Source organism: Dromaius novaehollandiae, chromosome 12 (genome assembly GCF_036370855.1).
Source record: "Dromaius novaehollandiae isolate bDroNov1 chromosome 12, bDroNov1.hap1, whole genome shotgun sequence".
Taxonomy (NCBI): Eukaryota; Metazoa; Chordata; class Aves; order Casuariiformes; family Dromaiidae; genus Dromaius; species Dromaius novaehollandiae.
In genome coordinates this window covers 15,482,443-15,503,605 of record NC_088109.1, presented here as the reverse complement: position 1 = coordinate 15,503,605, position 21,163 = coordinate 15,482,443, and the positions used below count along the sequence as shown (strand labels likewise).

General features: G+C 47.0%; 1 protein-coding gene across 4 annotated transcripts in view; it reads right to left on the bottom strand.

Moving 5' to 3' along the window:
• Positions 1-21,163, bottom strand: part of PLXNB1 (plexin B1) — an 87,560-nt gene that overhangs the window by 52,693 nt on the left and 13,704 nt on the right. The window contains exons 1-2 of one of the 4 annotated variants that reach the window (XM_064519011.1): positions 14,973-15,231; positions 12,295-12,356 (exon numbers count right to left, since the gene is read on the bottom strand). The exons of 1 other annotated variant lie outside the window; for it this stretch is intronic. Coding sequence is in view for 1 of the 3 variants with exons in the window: in XM_064519009.1 (XP_064375079.1) it covers positions 21,067-21,146 (80 nt within the window). In the remaining 2 variants the exon portion in view is untranslated. Of the gene's footprint in view, positions 1-12,294; positions 12,357-14,972; positions 15,232-21,066; positions 21,162-21,163 lie in introns of those variants that run through there. 2 more of the 4 variants (XM_064519010.1, XM_064519009.1) reach the window with 2 other exon arrangements.

The following is a 21,163-nucleotide window of genomic DNA, read 5'->3' as shown; positions in this document are numbered from 1 at the left end:
ATATCACCCTCGGCAGGCTCGGAAACTGAAGCAAAGGCCTGAGCCACTGGGCACAGAGACGGCAGAATTGGGTTTAAAACATGAACAGCCTCTCTTCCAGGAACAGTTCTTCCCTGTTTGCTAAATATTTGATGGAAACTTCTCACTCAGAAGCTGACTGAACAAAACAGATAAAATGTGTCTGCTGTATATACAGCTAAGTACTGGGCAGTGTTTAACAGAACTGCTATTGGTAAAAGTAGGTCAGGACCGTATGTTCTGACTAGAGAGAAAGGAAAGTTAAAGCACACCAGACTATTTGGCCAGGTATTAGAGAAATCCTTCATCAGGGATTTCATCACTACTTCAAACAGACATGATTCATATTTTACCAGCCTACACCTCAAACGAGGCACGCCTTCCCAACCACACTGCCCTCCCTGTCATTAGCGGCACCTCTCCCCAGACTCAGCCAGGATCCCTCCTGCTCTCAGCTTCAGCTCCACGGGACTGCTAGGAAAGTCAGAGCCCTGCTTTGGAGAAACCAACATACAACAGCTAAGGCAGTAAATGCGGAGCGGAAACGCTCAACTGCTTCCTCTAGAAACAGCTACGATAGTGCCCAACCTTCTCAGTATAATCATTTCTGTCCTGGAGCCTCTTCTGCTTGGCTCTGTGCCCTCCCAAAGGGAGGGAAGAAGCCTCCTGCAACCAGCACACACTTCACGGAGGACAGCACTGCGACCCCAAACCACTCTCATATCCCAGGGGCAAAGGCCATGCTCTCCAGCCAAGACCCTTTGTACGTGGCCAGGCCTTGGTGCAACCTAGCAAGAGAGGAAAGGAATTGCAAACACCTTTAAAACATGCTCCTACTAGGGGATTCGCAACACCCCCCGTTGAGCCAGCCAGTCACTAGCTCCAGCTGCATCCACCGATCAGATGCAGAAGTTGCCTGGCACATCCTCTGTGCTTCTCAGGCAAGCAGTAGTAGCTCCCTACCCATTCCAGCCCTAGAGCTCTGGAGAAACCACAAGCAGATAGTTGAGATGGTTTTCTCCTTCCTCTACTTCACATGGGGGGCAGGTTCAAGCTCTGGATATCCCCATCCCTAGGTGGGCTAGCCCTGCTAGCTAGCAGAGAGGAAGGGAGAAGAGAGACACGTACCACTGGAGTTCATGCTGGTGGTGTTATAGACCACAAGTAGACACACAAGGACCACAACCTGAGCTCCACTATCTAGCTGTCAAGATGCAAATCAGAACTGTTATAAACACTGGAGCCAGCCTTGAATAAATCCCCTCCGCAAATACTGAACAGTGCAGAACGTTCTGGCCTGGTAAAGAACAGAACATTTCCTTGACACCCTAAAAGTCTTCATTTTGGTTAGTACCACAACAGCTCTATAAAGTAGTAGTATGTCCTGGGTGGACAGGAAGGAACTCTCCTCCTGGGAGATTTCCTTCAAGTAAGATTTACTTTTCTGCCCTCACTCTGGAGAATGACACAACCTAACAGCAGTTTGACAGTCTTCTCCATCATTCTAACAGTGTCAGCAGTTCTGGCTACAACCATGAATACAGCCAGTAATATGCAAATAAACTTGATGCAATGCAACCACACACGTAGCACTTACCACCTCCCACCCAGTAGAGACAGCAAAATCAACAGAATTCCACATCACTACCACAATCTGCTTGTGGTTTGCCTTCAAATCAAGTTGAGGTATATTCCATCTTGTATTAGCCAGCTCATTTTAAAGCACTACCAGAAATGAAGCTGGGATCAATTAACCTTCCATTAATTAGAACCTAAGCCTGGAAGACTTACAGTAGTCAGTTACAAACTATCAAGTTAAATATTCTGGTAATTAGGTTACACAGGTCTGCTAGATAACGATCCAATTTAGGGTGGCCAGGCATTTTCTCCCACCTCTGCAAGCTGATACCAAAGCTTTCATAAGGCCAAGAACAGACAGCAACACAGCATGTCATTCAGGAAGCCTGGGGACCTCCCCGAGTTGTGATTAACGAGTAGAAAGCACGAGAGCTCCCAGGCTCCCACTGCACTATTGCAGAAAAAGGAACAAGCCGGGTGCAGACTTGAGAGCCAGGACCAGCTTCACAGCACCCTCAACAGCCCTGAGCACCGACCTTCCCACCCAGCCCAGGATCTGCCCAGCTACCCCCCACTCCCAAACACAGCCCTAAATAGAGCAGTGCGGGAGCCCTCCCTGGAGCACTCAAGATGCACATAGTCGAGGAGCCACAGGCTGAAGGCAGCAATTCAGTGTTCCCTTGTGCCTTATAGAGTCCCACACCCCAGACATTGCCTACGCTTGGAAGCTCTTGTTCTAATTCATGTTTTGAAAAATATTCATGATTTACAGTCATTTAATAATGAACATTTCTACTTGAGACTGACAAAGCATCAGGCATAAGGTGGCAGAAAGGCCAGCACCAGACATGACCATCCCATCTGACCTTCGAGAGAGGAACAATGAATTTTTGTCCACTTGGTATTTCCACACAGCATTTCTCTGCTCAAGATGATATTGAAGATCACAGGCTATTTCACACATCGTCTCTCTCGCTCTCAGATAGCAGCCCTGCACTGCTGCTATCTTGATGTTTTGTTTAATGGAGGTGCAGGGGATGGGTGAGGAACTTGGGCAAAGGGAGTATGTAGGCAGGACAGTATGTTTCCATAGGCTGTTCTTCTGTTGGAGAGTGTCCTGATAAAAACCCCCCAGGAGACAGACAGTGCCTGCTCCCAAAGGCAATACACTAACCTGTAAGTTAGATATGTCCAGGAACAATAGGGAACCATCTCCAACAACAGGTAGCACAGAAATACTGCTTTCCTTGCAGCCACCATGCCAAAGTACGACCTCAGATTCTTTTAGAAGACCTACAGATCACCTGAATGTGCACTGTAAGTCTGTATAAAAATTCAGCATGGAAGACCTGATTCAAACATAGTCATGAAGGCATACAAGCTTTAACACATTCTGAAGTGTTTCTGAACTAGTCTTTGAACAATTTATCATAGAAAGGATAAAGTCCATAGCACGAAACTTCATACAGATAGAGGCAGGAGGACTGCCACAGTACATGAGCCATCATACAATACTTTTAATACATACTTCTCTCACTCCACAGTCTGGAGCGAAAAGGGGCAACATCAAAAATCAAGCAGCAAAGTAGAAACTAGAGATCTGGAAGATTTGTACTTGGAAAATAAACCATCTGGAGCTAGAGTTCTCCAGTCACCTTGTTAACAGAGAGACATCTATTCACACCTTATTCAGAAGGAGGAGTTTTAATACAATACAAAATTCACTGCAAGAGATGCATTTTAGCACTACCAGGTGGTTTTGCAACAGGAGCATCTAGTGCTGTCTGTTCATTCAAGCCTAACTTTTTCTGGCAAAATATTTGAGCTCCTGGTCCTGTTCAGGGCTGAGCAGGCTTTTTCGGTGCTGTCCTAAATGCCCCGCTGTTACCTCTTCTTGGCAGCAGTGAATCTTAAAGGGTTTTTGACTGAGGCTGTTCCCCATCTGCCTTGCTCCCCTCCCACCTTTGCAGTCTGCCAGCCACTGGCTGGACAGGACTGACTGGCTGGCTCTTCCCTTTGCCTCTCGGGGAAGCCCAGACCTTCACCCTAGGGCCACGGAGATGCACCAACAGGTCTGCTGCATAAACTGCGAGGCTAGTCCGCGAATGCAAACTGCTACGAGCAGGAGTTGCAGCCAGTATAACTGGCTGGCTGGCGGCATTTCGAGAGAGTGCTATCTTGTCAGGGCGACCCCTGAGCAAAAGCGTCCAGAAGACAGGAAAACATCTACGGCAGTTTGTTACGGACAGCAGGAAGATGACTACCAGGAACAGAACAGTCTGTTTGATCCATATCCTACCACAGAACGGCTCCCAGTTAGGGTAGATGTGCCCTGAGAAATCAGCTGTACAGGGATAAGGGGGCAGAAAAGCAAGGAAGTTACAAGGGTTCAGGATGGTTTTATTCTAACAGTCTACTTATTACATTCAAGGTAATCCAAAATAAATACAGACTTCAGAGAAGCCCTTATTCTCCAGTTATTCCCCCTGGTTTCATATCATGGGTTTTATCAAACTACTGTAATCTCCCTCCCTACTTGTTGATTACATTAAGCTTTTATTTTCCCAGTAGTTATTTTGCCACAGACACCTAAGAGGGACCAAACAGGTTTAGGGCAGCATATAGCTGCCCCTCTGTGAGGTTCCTCACACAGTGCAGACAGGTCACCTCCGCCTGTCAGAGCCGTCAGTGACAAAACTCAGCCCAGTTCTTGTTTGTTGTGTGCAGCTAAGAGCAGTTCAAATAAAAGCCACGCTCAACCTTGAGCAAAAAGTCACTGACTTATTTCTATTAGGCTGTTCACATTGACATGGATTGCTCTTTCTAAGTGCCTGTGGCAAGTCAGGCGGTCAGAGGACACCCTGTTCATCTGACCCACCCAAGGTGGCATTATAGCAAAAATCCCCCCAAACTGTTACTCAATACTTCCCTTCATGGCCTGAACTCCTTGCAAAGACCGTTGATGCTCCTCCAAAAAAAGCTATGATTCATCTTTCACAATACCTCAGGAAGTCCCTAGGTCCAAAAACTCAAAAGTGAGAAGAAGGTAACTGAGAAACACAAGAACCATGATCTAAATGCACAGAGATCAGGCCTGAGAAAACACAAGCAAGTTTTGCTGATGAGCAACAGCAAGCTGAACTTTTTGCAACATGCAAACGCTACTAGGGCAGAGGAGTGATGCCCACACTGCCCGCACCAGAGTCACTCTTCTCCAGACATGCCCCCCACCCCCCCTGAACATCCCTCTCACCGGCCAGCTCCATCAGCCTCTGGCCTTTTGTTTGTTTTGCTTCCGAGTGGCTGCTCTTTTATGGGAGGGAGTGGCTGGCGAGAGCAGCCAAGCTGGCAAGGGGAACAAAGAAGAAGTATGCACATGCAGATTGAATGGATAAACCATAGCCTGTGGTCACCACAGTTTGCCGACTGTCCCAGGTCCACACGCCCTTCCTCTGTCATTTTAAGCTTTATATTCCTTATGGCAGGGACTGTGTCTTCCTCTGGGAAAGGAAAATGCTGAATTTTGCCATGACATTGGTAACTAATCAAGAACTACAAAAACATGGTTCAGACAGCACTCTTGAGAGGGACATAAAATGACCAAATTGAGCAGCAATCAGCTACTTAATGTGAACCTAAGAGGCCATTCAGAGTGGGGCTGGCACAAGTCCAGCACTGTAAAATATTTTAAATTAAACCTTCTCAAGGCTTAGTGGGAAACACTAGTTGAAATCACAGAATAGCTAGCAATGGAAAAGATCGCACAGGCTAAAGACTGCGTTTAAACTAAATCTGATCTTGACAGACTACCTGGAAAATGGCACACGTGTCCAGCACCTACTGACAGGAACAGGTTGAGAGGGAGTCACTGCTGGAACGCTTAACTACTGATGAAAGCAATAACTGAAAAATTGAGAGTGCAAGAGGGAAGCCGCTCTCTGAATGGTGTTGCAATTGAGTCCTCAGCAGGACCCACCGGGGAAGGAATTTTCCCATTGCTACTTAGCACTGATGAAGCTTCTGTTTTGGTACAGAGACCTGGCTTCTTGCACCAAACAGCTGACTAAATGGATGCAACTTGTTAAGATGATAATGTAACAATCAACAGGAAGGGAACAAAAGTTAGTGTAGTCATTTAGTTTGGCCAAGGACACATCAAGAAAGTAAAATACATATTTGCAAACAAGATTATATTAAAAACAAAATCAAAGTCAAACACTGAAAAATTAAAAAGATCTAGAGTAAAGTTGCACTTTTGAACATATGCATCATCACAGACTTGAAAACTGCATCATCCTACCATATTCTTCCAAGGCAGTCTCTCTCCTTCTGCACAGAAATACCCACCACTGAACTAGCCCCAACTTAATATTGTGCATTACACTTGTGAGGAAGGCTTGAAGTTGTGCTGTGACAACACACCTATCAAGCCACACTGTGAGTACTGAAGCATTAACTGCCACATGCTTTCTTATGGCCTTAAGCACGATAGGACTTGACTGCTCAGTGAATGTCATTCAGTGTCCTCTGGTGGAGAGGGAAGAATCAGGTTTATGCCCATTTTACAAATGAAGAGTTGAGGAACAGAGAGGAGAGTGCTCAATTTAAGGTGACAATTACCTCTTCCTTCAATGTGTTATGATACAAGACTTATGTAGCACAAATCCCACTGATAAAGGATTTGCAAAGTGCTGAGGACTCACAGCTGCAGTCCGTTTGTCATGGTCTCAAGACAGATCTGAGGAGGATGCAATCAATCATCTGCAAAGGGTTTGGTTTATGCAACTTTCCCAGAATCCATCAGGAATTCTACAGAGGAGGGACAGAAGTCAACCCTCTGGCAGCATTTGACTGCCTTGACATTAGTCTTATTCTGCAGGAGATGAAGTAAGCATCCTGTGCCTTCAGCATACAACTCTGATTTGGTATTAGCATGGGCCCGTATTCCACAACTGAGGCGAGATCACTATGAAAAAACTGATGCAGGAACACCTAATTTAAAGAGCATTGCTATACATACATAACAACATGTGATTAATAAACAAGTATTTTATATTTACAATTTTTAGGGCAGACTAAAGAACTAATTCCACTGTTTGCCATGCACAGTGACATCCTGCAAGTTTGCCACAGAACTGAAGTCTTTGGATTCAGTGCAGACCTCTGTCACTGAAGCTATAGGAGTCTGGGCTAGAAGTAACAGGTTGCCACTAGGTTTGGATTGCTTAGGGGAACTAGACAAAGCACCCGTGATGGCAGATGTTGTGCTTTATTACAAACTTAAGCCCATTCCACCTATTCCCAGTCCCCAACATAACCCCTGTCCTAATCCTGTCTGTACTCCACCTGCCTTCTTGTCTCAGTCCCAGTCCACCCTACTCAGAAAGGTGTCTTTATCCCTCCTCTCTATAGACTGAGCACATCTCAGCCAGCTCACTGTGGAACAGGGGATGCAGACAAGTCGATTTCTGCGTCTTCACAGAGGAGCTGTAATTTCTCAAAATACATCAGTTCAACTGTTTCCAGTCGTAGGGGCATAACTCCAAGAATATACCTCTAGTCTTACCGCTGCTACCAGGCAGCTTTGCATAGCCATTCCCCAAAGCAGCAAAGCTAGTCAACAAATGCGAAAAGAGGAACAACATCCAACAGCAGAGGCCATGCTCCCTACAGATGTAAAGACAGCTAACTCAGCATCGTTCTGGTCCTGAAAGAGAAACAAGAGTTCAAAGGAACATCTAGGGCAGCCATTCTGTACTATGTTCTCTGCAGACTTGGATAAGCACCTAAAACCAAGTGCAAGTCCCAGCTTTCAAGGGTGAAGCATCTAGAAGTGGGACCTATTTTCTGATTATTTTTAAATGTTTAGACAGCACCTAAAATGATACCACTATTTTAAGCACTTCTGAAGAGTCTGGCCTCACATAGACCTTGGCATTTTTAGATTGAAAACTCTTTGGAACAGGGATTTTTTTTAATACAACTGCATAGCACCTATTTTAGGTCAAATTAAATTGTAGTCTACTACAAGGCAAGAAGCATCCTTTTAAAGGAGGCAATCCATGTAGATAGGCTTTAGGCTATCAGCAGCAAGACAGCCTCTATACTAGACTATATTAAAAGGAATAACTATATTTAAAAGCACAATATATGCCACAGCAGAAGGAAGAAACTCAGCTTCTGTGCTCAGAATATTAGTCTTCACACTGCCCTTCCTACCTAGCTGCACAGTTCCCTGAAATATGCTGTCCACCTCTCTTCAAACTCAAGTCAACAGTCTGAAGCTTTCAGTAGCTCACAAGCAATGCTTTGAGCAAGTAACAGGCACATGCAGCACATCACAGGCAGCACAGAAGCAACTTGAACCACAGCTGTGTCACTTTCAGTTTTCAGAAGTTTTTTTCTTCCACTCCCCCGTACTGAGAAACCACAGATTGCAGTTGTTCTGGCTCCGGCAATAGCCCGAAATCATAAGAATGAAGTAAGCACATAGCAGCACTTCACTTCCCTGAATACTTTCCCAAACTTCAACAGTGTGCAGCACAGGGATTTCTTGAGACAAAGGTGGTTTCTATGCATTTAGTAACCTTGAATAGTTCCTTCTATAGAACTGCCCTGTGTGCCAAATACACACAGATGTTTGTCATTCACAACATCCCGTGGCAAGAAGCTTACCTGCTTAACTGCACACATCAAGGACTAAGTCTTTATTTGGTTTTAAGCTTACTACATGCTGGCTTCATTCAATACCTATTCATACTTGTAATGGAAGAGTTGTTCCCCCTCTAACCTTTCCACGTCATTCAAGATTTTGAAGGTATCCGTTACTTATCTCTTCTCAGGCTGGAGAGTCCTAGCTTATCCACTTGCTCTTTGTATGGAAGAAACTCCTCACCTTTGATCACTGTTGCTGCTGTTCCATTTTGAGTAACTGAAGATACCCTTCTTGAGGTACAACAATTTTCCCCAAGCTGCAAGAAACTTAACTTCTAAATGAGTTGGAGAAGCTAGTTTGATTTATTTACAAATCCAGATTCTCCACCCGCTATAATTAATTGCTACAGTTAGCTAATTCTCTGTTAAAATATGCACCCTAACTTCTTAGATTTACTTTCAAGCCGCAGCATCCACCTACACCTTCTTCTTCCAGAATAAGGTGCATTTTCGAAAACTCTCTCCACATTAATACTTTGAAAACACAAATAACCTTCTTATGCTCAGTTTAGCTTGCCCTGATGAAGGATATGTCCCTCACTACAAAGGTTGCTCACCAGAGCTTTATTCTGTTGTATATACTCTTTGTGAATAATTGAATCTATCAACTTTTTTCCCCTCAAATATAGGCCCAGTATTCACTGATTAACAGATACCACATAAAACAGCAACATCTCTACCTTTACCAGCCATTGTTCTTCTGCAGAGAGTCATATAAGAATTATATTTGGGTTTAGACATACTGTTTTACCTCAACTCCCCCAAAATCCCCAAGTCATTTTTTCTTCCACAAATGCAGTGTTCCTTCCTAATTATTACCTACATTCTTCATTATCTGATGTAGGACTTGACTTAAAGCCACTATTTACACATGCCCAACTCACTAAGTAGTCTAATCTTTCCAGTCAGGTTGAAATATCTGGCTTTTCAACATCCTTTGCCAGCTTCCATACTAAGAGTTGAACAAGCATTTTTTAAGATGCAGAAATGTAACTAGAATAAAATAAAGAAATGAGGCCACTGAAACCAAAAACAGAATTCAAAAGAGGGCAGACATTACCTAGAGTTACAATACTTAATGCCAACTAGCTTTTTCTTTTTCTTTTTTTTTTCCTTTTTTTAAATAAATAAAAGCTTGTCTCATCATTTAAGGCTTTCAACCATTGTCTATCAAGGGGTGGAAGGAACACCTCACCCCACAAACAGCCCATAACTAGTTCTGAGCAAAGGGGAACCTCTTCTCATGGTGACTGAGCAGCACATAGGACCCAAGGTTCCTCTAGCCCAGTTCAGCCCAGCTATTCCCATCTCTTCCACTGCATCAGATGAGCAAGACATTAGCTTTTCCTAAAAGGCGAGCTGCCAGAACTCAGCTCAATAGAGCTGTCCACATCGTTGGTGGCATCAAGCTATGCCAACCCTGGAAGTTACACAAAGACTGCATCTAGAACATAACAAAAGAGCTTATTTTCACATAGGCATCCACCTGGTTACTGGTATTACACCTGCAGTGCTTCGGAGGCAAACAGTAGTAACAGGTTTGAAATTTTATTCTTCATTCCATTGTGGATATATGTACAGCTGTATTATTTTTCCACTAATAGAAGTTCAGATGCTACTAAAACAAGAATCTAGCTGTTATAAGGTTAAATAATTAAACAAATGGAGCTTGCACATTAACAGAAAAACTCAGCACGCAGTGGAAGACACCTGGAAAACAGGCTTGCAAAACAACAAGATGCAAGACCAGACAGCAATTTGGACTTGTCTTTCACTGGAACATCATGTTTTGAACTGAAGCAGCAGTTTAAGGTAGTTATGCAGAGGCATCATGTCACAGATGAAAGAAGCTGTGGCCCCAGATCCAGACATACCAAAACCCCCACTATTCTGACCACTCTGCAGAGAGCACACCATGCAGAGAGCAGCTTGCCAGGCATAGGAAGCAATGAGAAAGGTCTACAGCCAGACTGCACCATCACATTCCCTATATTTGGAAAAATGCCCCCCGCCCCCCAAAAGATGAGAGTTTTCTCCTGAAGGATTCCCAACTCACACTCAGAGCAGCACAACAGTTACACACTTATTCTTATTCAAAAGGAGAAAAAGAGGTGCTCCACAGAAAATAAGCAGCACACAAAACCTCTTCCGTCCTCTTTAAACAGCATAGGGACCAAAGGGGAGGGAAAAGTAACAGACACTCTCCTAGGTGAATTGCTGCTGCACAAGAATGAGGTAGATAGTGACTTGGATAATAATCATAACTCACATTTCAGAAGTTAATTTGTTCAGCCATGATCTTTTCCACTTAAAAATACTAAGAAGCATTTCCTCTAGTGCACTTTTGCTGGAGCACTGTTTCAATAGGATCTGGAGAGAATCAGCTGGCTTCCTCAAACACAGCATACAGGCAGTACACAGACCTCTGTCCTCTCTGCAGTCCTTTATTTTTATGTACCCTGAAAGCATGGATCCAAAAGAAACTGGCCTGAATTCAAATAATCTCAAGTACTTACTCATTCCCTATTTCAAACAGCTTTGATTTAGTGGTTTTACTTGAACCACCCAGAGCTAATGCAAAGCTGAGGAAACCAGACTCCCCAACCTTTGTACATATGTTATGTGTACTCAGGATTTATTCTTGGAGGCTCCAGTTCAAAATAGATTTTTCCCAAAGCCTGCTCTTTAATATCCAAGATTTTAATCCAGCTTTACTGCCAAACTGAAACCAAACAGGCAGCATACACACAGCCTGGAGTAGGGTTTCTCCCTGGCTTTCTTCATTGCTTTTATTTCTGCTGAACCCTCCTACTGCTATAGCTACTTGTCCAACAAGCAGATTTCCTCCATCCTTCTGATGAAGGGCTCCTGAGCTCCCAGGGCTCTAACACGATATTCATCTCTCTAGTGCAAGACTTGGTGACTCATGTAAATCAGCACCCAGTGTCCAGGTGCCAGGGTTTCACTCCCCAACCCAAAGTTCATGCAGATCTGCAGATCTCTAGCAGCTCATTCTGTCCAAGACTTCTGCTGTACTACCCTACATTTGATATTCAAATTTCAGTATTCAAATTCCACACATTCACTCACAGTGTGTTTTGCCAGGCTAACTGAAGCAGGAGTTGCAGCTATCCTGTTTAACAGGAAGCAGCCTGAAATGAGAACTCAGTTTCAGGCAGACATTTCTTCAAGGGTCTATAGCTGTCAACACCAAGCTCCAGCAGCGCAAAGCAGCTCATCACGTTGCATGCCTACTGGCAGCCAGATACGAACTCCGGGAAGCTGTCTGCAGATTTGGCCACACTTGCTGGCCCATTTTGGCAATATATTACAGTCAGAGAGTACCTTTCTTTCGTTTCTGATACTTTGCTAGCCTTGGGGTCTCTGAAAACACTGTACAGTCTGTAGGTTAAACCCATTCCCTTCTCTAGCAAATTCAGGTTTTAAAAGTTCCTTGTTATATTGCAACAGAGAGAGAAGTGTAGCACCCGAGGTGCAGAGAAGACTCTGGCAAGAAGCGTACAGCGGGGTGGCTCGGGCACCTCTGCAGTCCATAGATCCCAGCTGGTCCCTCAAGAAGAGGGGCAGCCGCTGGGGAAGAGGACCAAGACAAACACGGAGGAGAAGAGAAAAGGCACAGACAACCACCGGAGCAAATGCATCTACTTACAGCAGAACTCGACAGATCAACGCTCCCATTGAAGGGACGGCTTCCCTTCTTTACGGGAGTCAGCATAAAGGGAACGACTTCCTCACATATTGCCACCCACTCTTTCCCATGGATCATGTGTATGTGGGAAGCCCCTTGTCCAACTAATCACAGTTGGTACCGTTCTTCTGGGGGGTTCATTACGTAGTAGCACCAAGAGGCTGCCTAACATCACACTGTCTGCACAAAGCGAGGTGATCAGGAACACCGAGGGGCCCAGCGGGCTGCACAGTCCATGGGTGTCCCAGTGCTGCCTCCCGGCGCATTTTGCTTACCATTTGGACTCTTGGGAACGCTGAGACACCTTCATTTCTCTTATTGAAGAGTGTGCCTCAAGCTGGAAAAAACAACATAACATGAAATGCAAAGACTATTTTTCCAATAAATTAAATCTCTGCTGCACTTGACTCCTGCTGTGGTTCCCTTCCCCTTGAGGAGGCAAGGTCTGGCCAGCTGCACAAAGTCCAGGCAGCCCTGGGAAAACAATGGGATCTTTTTCTTTCCAGAATGAGCCTTCCCATTCACCCTTCTAACCATGGCAGGGAGGACACCCCCAGTGCGTCTGCAGAGGAGAGGAGTCTGTTGGCATAGCAACAGTACACCCTAACTCTCTGCTAATGAACAGGGATAAAATGTTTTGTTCTCATTAGGAAAAATACAGACACATTCCTGATTGGTGAGTAATGTCTCTGCCTCTGGGAGATTAGCTCAGAGCCGTGCAGCCTGAAACAGCCTCAATTCAGCCCACTGCAGCGCTTCCCTCGCACAGCCACCCTCCAAGGACTGCACGTCTCTCAAGGGCAAGTCGACAGAGCCTGCTGTAGCACTTTGCCTCCGGGCCTGAGGCAGCTCAAGGCAAGAGTAATAGGAGAAGAGGCTTGACAGGAGCAAACCAGAGCAGGCACAACGGGAACACACCCCTCTGCCCCCTCAGGAGCGCTGCAGCAAAGCCGGCACCCAGCGTGCCGCGCTCGCTGCACCTGGTCACCAGCCACCGCAAGCCAGAGCTGCTCTTCCACAGTCCTGTACGCAGGGCTCGGATCAGGCCGGGACGCAGGCTCCCACACCAGCAAGAGTTCCCATCACTGGATGGACAAAGGACAGAGCAAGGAGCTGCAGGATACCTGAAAGCAGAGCGCAGCGACCACTAAGTGCTTGGGTGTGGACAGCTGAACACGGGCTGCCACCTACCAGCTGGTAGGATTTTGCCATCCAGCAGCCAGCAAGATCCATCCGCTAGGAAATCTCTGCAAACTTTAGCGTTTGCAAAACATTTGCGAAGACACTGTTTCGCCACCTGTGCTCGTATCTAGCTGCCAGCCCATGCTACTCCCTTGGTCTTGCAAGCAAAGTCTTTGCCCCACGCAGACAACGCTGCTTCCCACGGCCTCTCCCCTCCAGATGCTCCTGTCGCTGGGGCCAGCGCAGCAAGTGTGAGCAGCGCAGAGCTTCAGCTTTCCCACAGAGGATCTGGGGCGGGGGCAGCAAGGCCAGTCACTCTGTGAACAAACAAAAATCCAGTCTCCAACCACATATTTGCCATACTTCTTGGCATAACAGGGTCTGCATGCTGCAAGCACAGTCCCATGGAATTAAAACATGGGATTGCACTCCGAGCCCGTGATTCATCCTTCCTTTACGCTACCACCGAATCCCATCCACTCAGACCAGTGGACTGCCTTGCATTCAGAAGTTGTAGAGAATATTGACTGCATGTATGCCCTCATAGAGGACTTCAGAGGATATTTCTGGGGTCTGAACCGGTGCTTTCATCTCCCTCTGCTTGTGAATTGTTACTGGTCAGGACTAACACCACCTGCAGAAGGGAGATGCGCCCAGCTCCAAGGCCAGCTCACGTGGCAGAGCTGCTCGCTCTTGCAGCCCTCCTGGCACTGTTGACTCAGCCACTATGGATTTGGGCTCCGAGGGAGCCGCAGGCTGCACTCCAAGTGAACATCAACTCTCTGGCCCCTCAAACCTTCACCTGGTCTTCCCCCTCTTCCCTGCTTCTCATGGGCTCAAACAGCTCAACTCAGCAGCTCAAACAGTGTGACAGGAGAAGGTGGAGTCAGCGTCAGGAAAGAAGGGCCCTGTGTTTTATGCCTTTGAGAAACTTACACGTCCCTCTAGGGGACAATCCTTCTTCAAACACTACTCTCACTCAGCCAGAAAACCCATATATTAACCTGGGCTGTGATCTGCTCATAGAGGTGCTGGGACTTGATTTCTACCTTACATACTTCCAGCTGAGAAATAATTTATTTCAGTCCCCTAGGCAGGAACTTGACTGCCTGAAAGCCGTCTCGGTCTGCCTAAAGCAGGGAAATAAATCTGCGATCTTACCCAGCGCACAGCAGCTGACCGAGCGGTGACGGACCCCGGCCTCGGCCAGCAGTCACTGTCCAGGTCGCCATGAGCTCAGATCTCTCCCAGACCAACGCACAAGGCCAGAGGGGCCGGGGTGCTGCTTTCCGGCCTCAGGGCATTTTACTTTGTTCCAGGAATTATCCCTCCCCCAGCCCTAGTCAGAAAGGAAAAGCCGTGGGAATGGAGCTCAACACCCCTGAGGTAGGCTCACCCCCAGCAGCCGACAGCGCTTAACTCTCTCGGCGCCGGCGGCAGCCCTTGGTGGGCAGCAGCCACCGCCGGCCGCCTCGCTGCCGGGCCCTCCAGCAAAGGGTTACAGCTCCAGGACGGGCCCCATCCCGCTTCCCAGGCCACCACTTCTCCCTCATTGAGAGCCACCGCACGTGGGGCCGGCTGTGCCGCGCCGCGGGGTCTGCCAAGGGCAGCCCTGCCGCTCGCCAGCCGCAGGGGCTCGCGCTCTCCCACGGCGCCCGTGGCTCCCGCTGCCCTACCTTGCAGCGTTCGCATCCTCCCCCAGCGCGTGGACGGCAAGCCAGCGCGCCTGCCGTCTTTCCACGCTCCCATCAGCCTGCCCCAGTTTGCCCACCTAATAGGAAGATGTCTTGATCATTGCACCCCAGTGTGTTTCCTTCCTTCTGCTCCGCGTGCTGCCGCACAAAGCCTCGGGAAACCGGCCCCTGCTCCTCGCAAAGCGTGCGGTCAAGTCAGCGTCTCGAAAATCACCCGGCATGTCAGGAGTTAAATTACCATTTCCATTCTCCTGACCTGCACCAACGCTGCCTGAATATCAAGCTATTCTTTGCAGCTTGATAAAGCATGAGAAAGCTGAAGGCCTCACACACTCCTCTTTTCACAGCTTGGCCTGCTGCCCACAAGCTGTCACTCCCTGGCACCCAGGGCAGAGAGAGAGAAGGAGGCCAAACTACAGCCAGCTGCAATGAATCACTCGCTCCCCCCAGTCCCCTCCTCCCCAGGGAGCTTGGATCCCTCCTTCCGGCAAGGGGATAATGTCTGCTTGGCTCTGCTGCTTTCTTTCACAGAAGAAACCATCCTTTTTGAGTGGGGGGGGGGGGCTCAGATTGCAAAAGCCTGCCACAGAAAAGCTCAAAGCAGCTCCCAGCAAGACCGAAGTACAAGGATTTCTGCTTAGCAGCTGGACGGGAACTCGCCCTTGCAAGTGTTCAGCACAAACACCACTTAAAAAAAATCTGATGTTGGCCATTTATCTAAATTGCTGGGAATTCTGGAGAAGGGCTCAGGAGCAGAATCTGATCTGAAGGAGACTACTTATCCCTTCATGCCCCACTTGTGCAATATTTATTGCAGATCCTGGTTCCTACTGCAATCCCTCCTTAGCCTCCCTTCTTCCCCTCACCACAATATCCCGCCCAGTTATCACTGCTCACCAGAACCCTTCCAATATCAACACCTCTTCATGTTTATTTTATTTTATGTCTGTTTCCCCATCTTAGAATTCATTCCTTTTTTTTTTTTTTTTTAACCATGAAGCAGCAGAGGAAAATGCATCCAAATTTCAGGGTCAACAGAGTCCAAGGCAGAAAGCAACTGAGAAAGGACAGAAACACCAAGGTCATCACAGGCCTTCCACAACCCTGAGTTTGGAGAGCAAAGCCTTTGCAAGGCAAAGCTGTTGCCTTTCTGAAAAAGAGGATATTCATAAAAAGAAAAGAAAGAAAAAGAACCCCCCACCATCAACTGCAGCACGATCTAACCAGTGGCACATGGGCCCAATGCAGCAAATGGGTTATTTCCATCCACTCATTTCTGTCTCCCACAGAGAAAGGTGTTCACTGCATCACAGGCAGTGTCCCTGCCTGAACACTCCCATCTCTCCCAGTACAGAGAAAGGAGCTGCAAATTGCACTTTTGCTGGGAGAAGAGCTTCACCCCAAGCCCACAGAAGGTAGAGCCTTGCTGCCTCCAAGGAGGGATGGGAGCTGGCCTTCCCCGCAAGCCCTTGCTGCTACTCCCAGCACTCCTATTCTCCCATCCCCACCAGCAAGTCAGCAACCTTCCCTAACCCAGCACCTCGTCTCCACAACAGCAGCACAACACTGCTTGCACCCCTTTCCCTCTGCCAGCAGCCATCTGGACTCCAAGTTCGGCGTACCTGTCTGCTGGCAGAGGACACTTCACATTCAGTCAGGGTCACAACAGAATTACACAGGTTTCTTACCTCTTCCTGTACTTCTCGGGTGATGGATGAAGAGTTGCACAGTTCCCACCCGGCACTCCATGCACATTCAAGCAGTGCAAAACTCAGCAAGTTCGTTTTGGTCACTAACCTACCTACAGATTTATTTATTTTTAAACAAAATCAGGAGTAGCACAAATAAAACATAAATCACAAAGAGAAACCCTTTTGTAGGAAACTAAAACTGGAAAGAACCTTCTATATCCCTAAAGTCACTTTCATAAACAAAACCAAGTCTTAACAACGCTCTTCCACAGGTTATCAAGAATTACAAGTAATCACATTCGATGCTGTTATTACAAACTTTGTCAAATAACATGCTACATATGGTTTTATCCCTTATGATACAGTCAAAGCACCTTGCGAGGTTTCTGATGCACTTCTATACAGCTACGTTAACAAGTGCCTTTTCACAACACCTGCAGCTGCACAAGCTGGGATAGTGACAAGATTAATATATTGAGCAACCATAACTTAGCAAGTTCTGGAACGCAGGTCACCCCAAGTGCAAGTCTAATACAAAGCACTCCCTAACTGCACACACACGCTTTATTTTGTTGAAGGAAAGCTACCTCGTTCAGCATAACCCTCCTCTGCCACAAAGATCTGTAAATGCAGAGCTCAATAGAAACAGTTAACATCCTGAGCACTACTCTGAGCCATTTGACCTCTATATGCATCTATATGTAATACAATCCAGTTAATAATGCGCCGAATAGCACTCAGGAGCCCTAGTACTAAGACCTCACTGTATTAAGTGTTGTGTAGATAGTTGTGATGATGCCGTTTTCTCTTCTGTAAAATTACTGAGCACCATACACAGGAACCAACCGTAACCCATATTTTACAGGAGTTAGGACACAAGAGCGCAATGTATACTTTTCAAATGTCTTTTTTTGGCAGCTAAATCAAGTTAGTATTTTCACAGACACACTGGGGGGAGGGAGGGAGGAAGGGGAACACTGAGGTTACTCTCTCCGGAGCAGACGGGCAAAGGCCCAGTTCAGCCAAAGCTCACTGAGGCTCTTTATGCTCCTGCTCCAGGGACAGAGGTCACTTGTGGAGGACTGAACCCGAGCTGGTACGGGACTGCCTGCGAAGCACACCAGCAAAAAAGGCTGAGCTATACCCTTTTCTGCAGTTTGCGTTTCTTTGGGAATACCAGAGGCCTGCACTGCCTTTGCTAGCAGTATGCTTTTCAGCCCCAAACTGAAATTTGCATTAAATTTCTCACGCTCTGAAAAAAGGAAACCCATATGTAGGTTCTGTGAAGAAGGTAATCACTTGCTTGTGTTTGCCTAAGCATTTAATTTCCACGAATCCTAATTCTTTCAGATCAGAGTTTAGGATATTTTCCTATAGAAAATATAGATTAGACCCATCTTTGAGCTACCATCCTGTGATCCTCTTCCGATGCACATTGCACAGCTGGTGCCACAGGCTGCTCACACCTCCCAAGCATCCAGAAGTCACAGCTCTTCAATTCGTTGGCTTTTAGGAGGCACCAGTCTGGCCTTCGGCTGATCACAGTTCACCAGCTTTCTGCACATTTCTGGCTTCGGAACTGCATGTGTTTGAAGCAAATGAAGTGTAGACGCCTTCTGGCAAGATGCCCGGGGCAAAGGCCTCAGGAGAGAAACCCACCACTCCCCAGGCTGATACAAATGGACAGACGTCCCCTCCCTCCAACCTTTCCCCCCCTCTATTTCTGAGGGAAGCTGGCTATTACAAGGGGGGGTGGAAGAGCTCTAGGGTCCAGCAGAGTTGCAGCAAGTGTACTCACAGGAACATCTTACAAGAGGAAACAGATGCAAGTAGCTGAGTCCTTAAGAAGCGGAGCCCTCCACAGAAACAGGGCAAACACCACTGCAGAATAATCTCTTAATGCAGCTTGCTCTTTCAGATCTGCACTAACACTGAGGCAGTGTGAGAAAACACCATACCACCGTGCGCAGGAAGAGGCTACGTACGGGCACTCTCCCCTCGGCTAGGGAAGGAAAAAAGGGGGGGGGGGGGAAGTAGAGAAAAGAAAAAGCACATTTTCCAGCTCTGTTTTGCCTTTCCTCTGCTGCTGCGTTTCCCAGGTGACAGGAATCCTGCCAGCCTGCTGCACAGCGCCCGACCGGAGCCCCGTCCTGCCTGCTGCCCCTAGAAGGTGGCACCCCAAGGGCTGAAGGACAAGTGTCAGAACGGGACTGAACCAAAACGGGCACTGCAACAAGCCTTGCAAAAGCTTCGACATCGGCACATTCTCCTGAGATCAACAGGACAAGAGGGGAGGCAGGAAAAGAAACTTTTACACAGCTGTTGCTTAAACCAGATTTACGGGAGTACAACAAAACAGGGCAGGGCCGCAGGTGAGGAGAGACTGAGCAGGTTAATAGCTAACCAGCGGGACTGCCATGAGAGACCACAACCTAGAAGAGTAACAGGGAAGCCAAAACCGTCATTTGCAGGCCCACCGGGAGCTGCTGCCTCCACCGTTTTTCTGCACCACCACAACACAGTCACAACTGCAGTGCCATCATCCCCCGCAGAGTCCTGTTCTCCCGGGAGGAAGTCATGGTTGAAACCAGCAAGCTTCCTTCCTTTTTGGGTGCCCTGACTGGGCGGTGATGAGGATCAGAAAGTCCGGTCCCGACTTTGGCTCCCAAAGTGCATGCTGTGAAAAAGCTACGAGGAAGTTTTGCCATAACACTGCGGGAAGAGTCTTCCCACCTCCTGGAAAGGTAGCGTGTGCAGAGATAATCCCGTGCGGAGCTGCAGTAACACAGCAAAAGCAGCAGTCCTTTTGCTCCGACGGACATTCCCAGGGCTATCAGTGGGGACAGAGGAGGAAGCCAGCGGCTGCTTTATCTGTGGTCACTCAGCAGTCAAATCACTGAGAACTACGAAAACCCCTCTGGCCTCATGAAGAGCCACTGTGGTCCAAGAGAAAGATTTTATTTTCACAAGGATATTCCTGTCTATTTGTTGAATGACTTCTTTGTTCTAGAACACAGCTGAAATTAAAAAAAAGGAACCTCCCTACTATGGCTTTGCAATGCAAGACATTGTCATTGTCACCTTTCAGATGTGTAAGCATAAGAGACAGCAGCAGCTGGGCTGTGGTAATTAGGAGGAAGAGATGTGCAGGCTTTGGCTCACATCTTTCTATTAAGATGCAGTTTGCACTATGGCAGGTTTTACAGTCCCCAATGAAAACGAGCCATCTGCATCTCTCCAGCAGACCATCCTCATTTCTGAGCCCTTCAAATAGTTCTGGGAAATCAGCATTGCCTCCCTCACCCTGCTTTCTATCAGGTCCAAATGCAGTCACAAAACCATCAGTTCTCTATGTACAGTGACATATGAACACTGGCTCTGGACCTGTTTGCAAAACATCTGCTGAGTTCCAAGTTACATTGTCCTCTCTATACTTGGTGCATGGAAGCTAAAAGGGATGGGACTGATCTCATTTAACTTTACCCACAAGTAGCCTCTTCGGGAAAGCCAGTAACTTTGGGAGAGCCTCTGCAGACATTCCTTTGCTGCTTTGCACGCTGAAGAACGGCTGGTTGGTAATCCCCTTTTCAGCCGGTGAACACAGACCCAAAGGTTTTCACCCCCGTGAGCTCAGAAATTTCCATTTCCCTGTGAGAAAGACATTTTCCTGGCAGTTCTCAAAAGATGCATTTGTAAAATAGGAAACAACCTCAAGGAATGTTAAAGCAAAGGAAGAAAGCTGTACGTGGACAGTCTTTCTGCCTCAGCCAGGAAAGGAAATGCCTTCTCAGCACTGATGCCCCACATAAACACAACCTACTCTGCAACTACCAAACACTAGATCAACACAGTGACCAGCTGCCCACCCCACCCTGCAGGAACACCCAACAGTGCTGGCTTCAGATCAGCTTGGGCAATTGTCTTCAAAATCTCAAGAGAAATGAAAAGTTCATCTCTCGTATATGCCAGACAAGAAAGGAAAGTAAAGGGTGTACTTCAGATGGCTGCAAAAAAAATTATGGAGAGGTAAAGGTATTCTAGTGAATTCACTATAGAGAACACACGGTCACACCAGTGATATCTTAACTTTCAGTCCGTAGACCTTAGTTGTCTGCAAAGATAATCAAAAAAGCAAACCCACTGCCATACCTATATTGGAAAATGTTTAAAAGTCTGCACATCCAAAAAGTTTGAAACCTGCTTCTTTAAGTACAAAACATTCAGATGGCGCAAAGCCAAGTCCCAGAAAAAAGCCCCAGTCAGTAGCACGGGAATGCCAGCTCTTAACACAAACCAAAAAGCATACAAATCTGCTGGGCAGGCAATTCAACGGCATCGTCTCCCACCAACGCTCACTTAAAATCGCACTCTTAAAATCCCAGCTATTGTCCACCTCCTTGATTCTACGCCAGGGAAACCTAACTCAAATCTCACTTTGACACCGTCTAAAGTAATCAGCCGAGTGAACCATTTTTCTTACCTCGCTTTGGGGAATTCCTGCTTAGCGCCTGTGTAAAGAGAAACAAAAACGCTCCACACCGCGCATGGGGCCGGATCCATTGCATCACTCGTAGCCC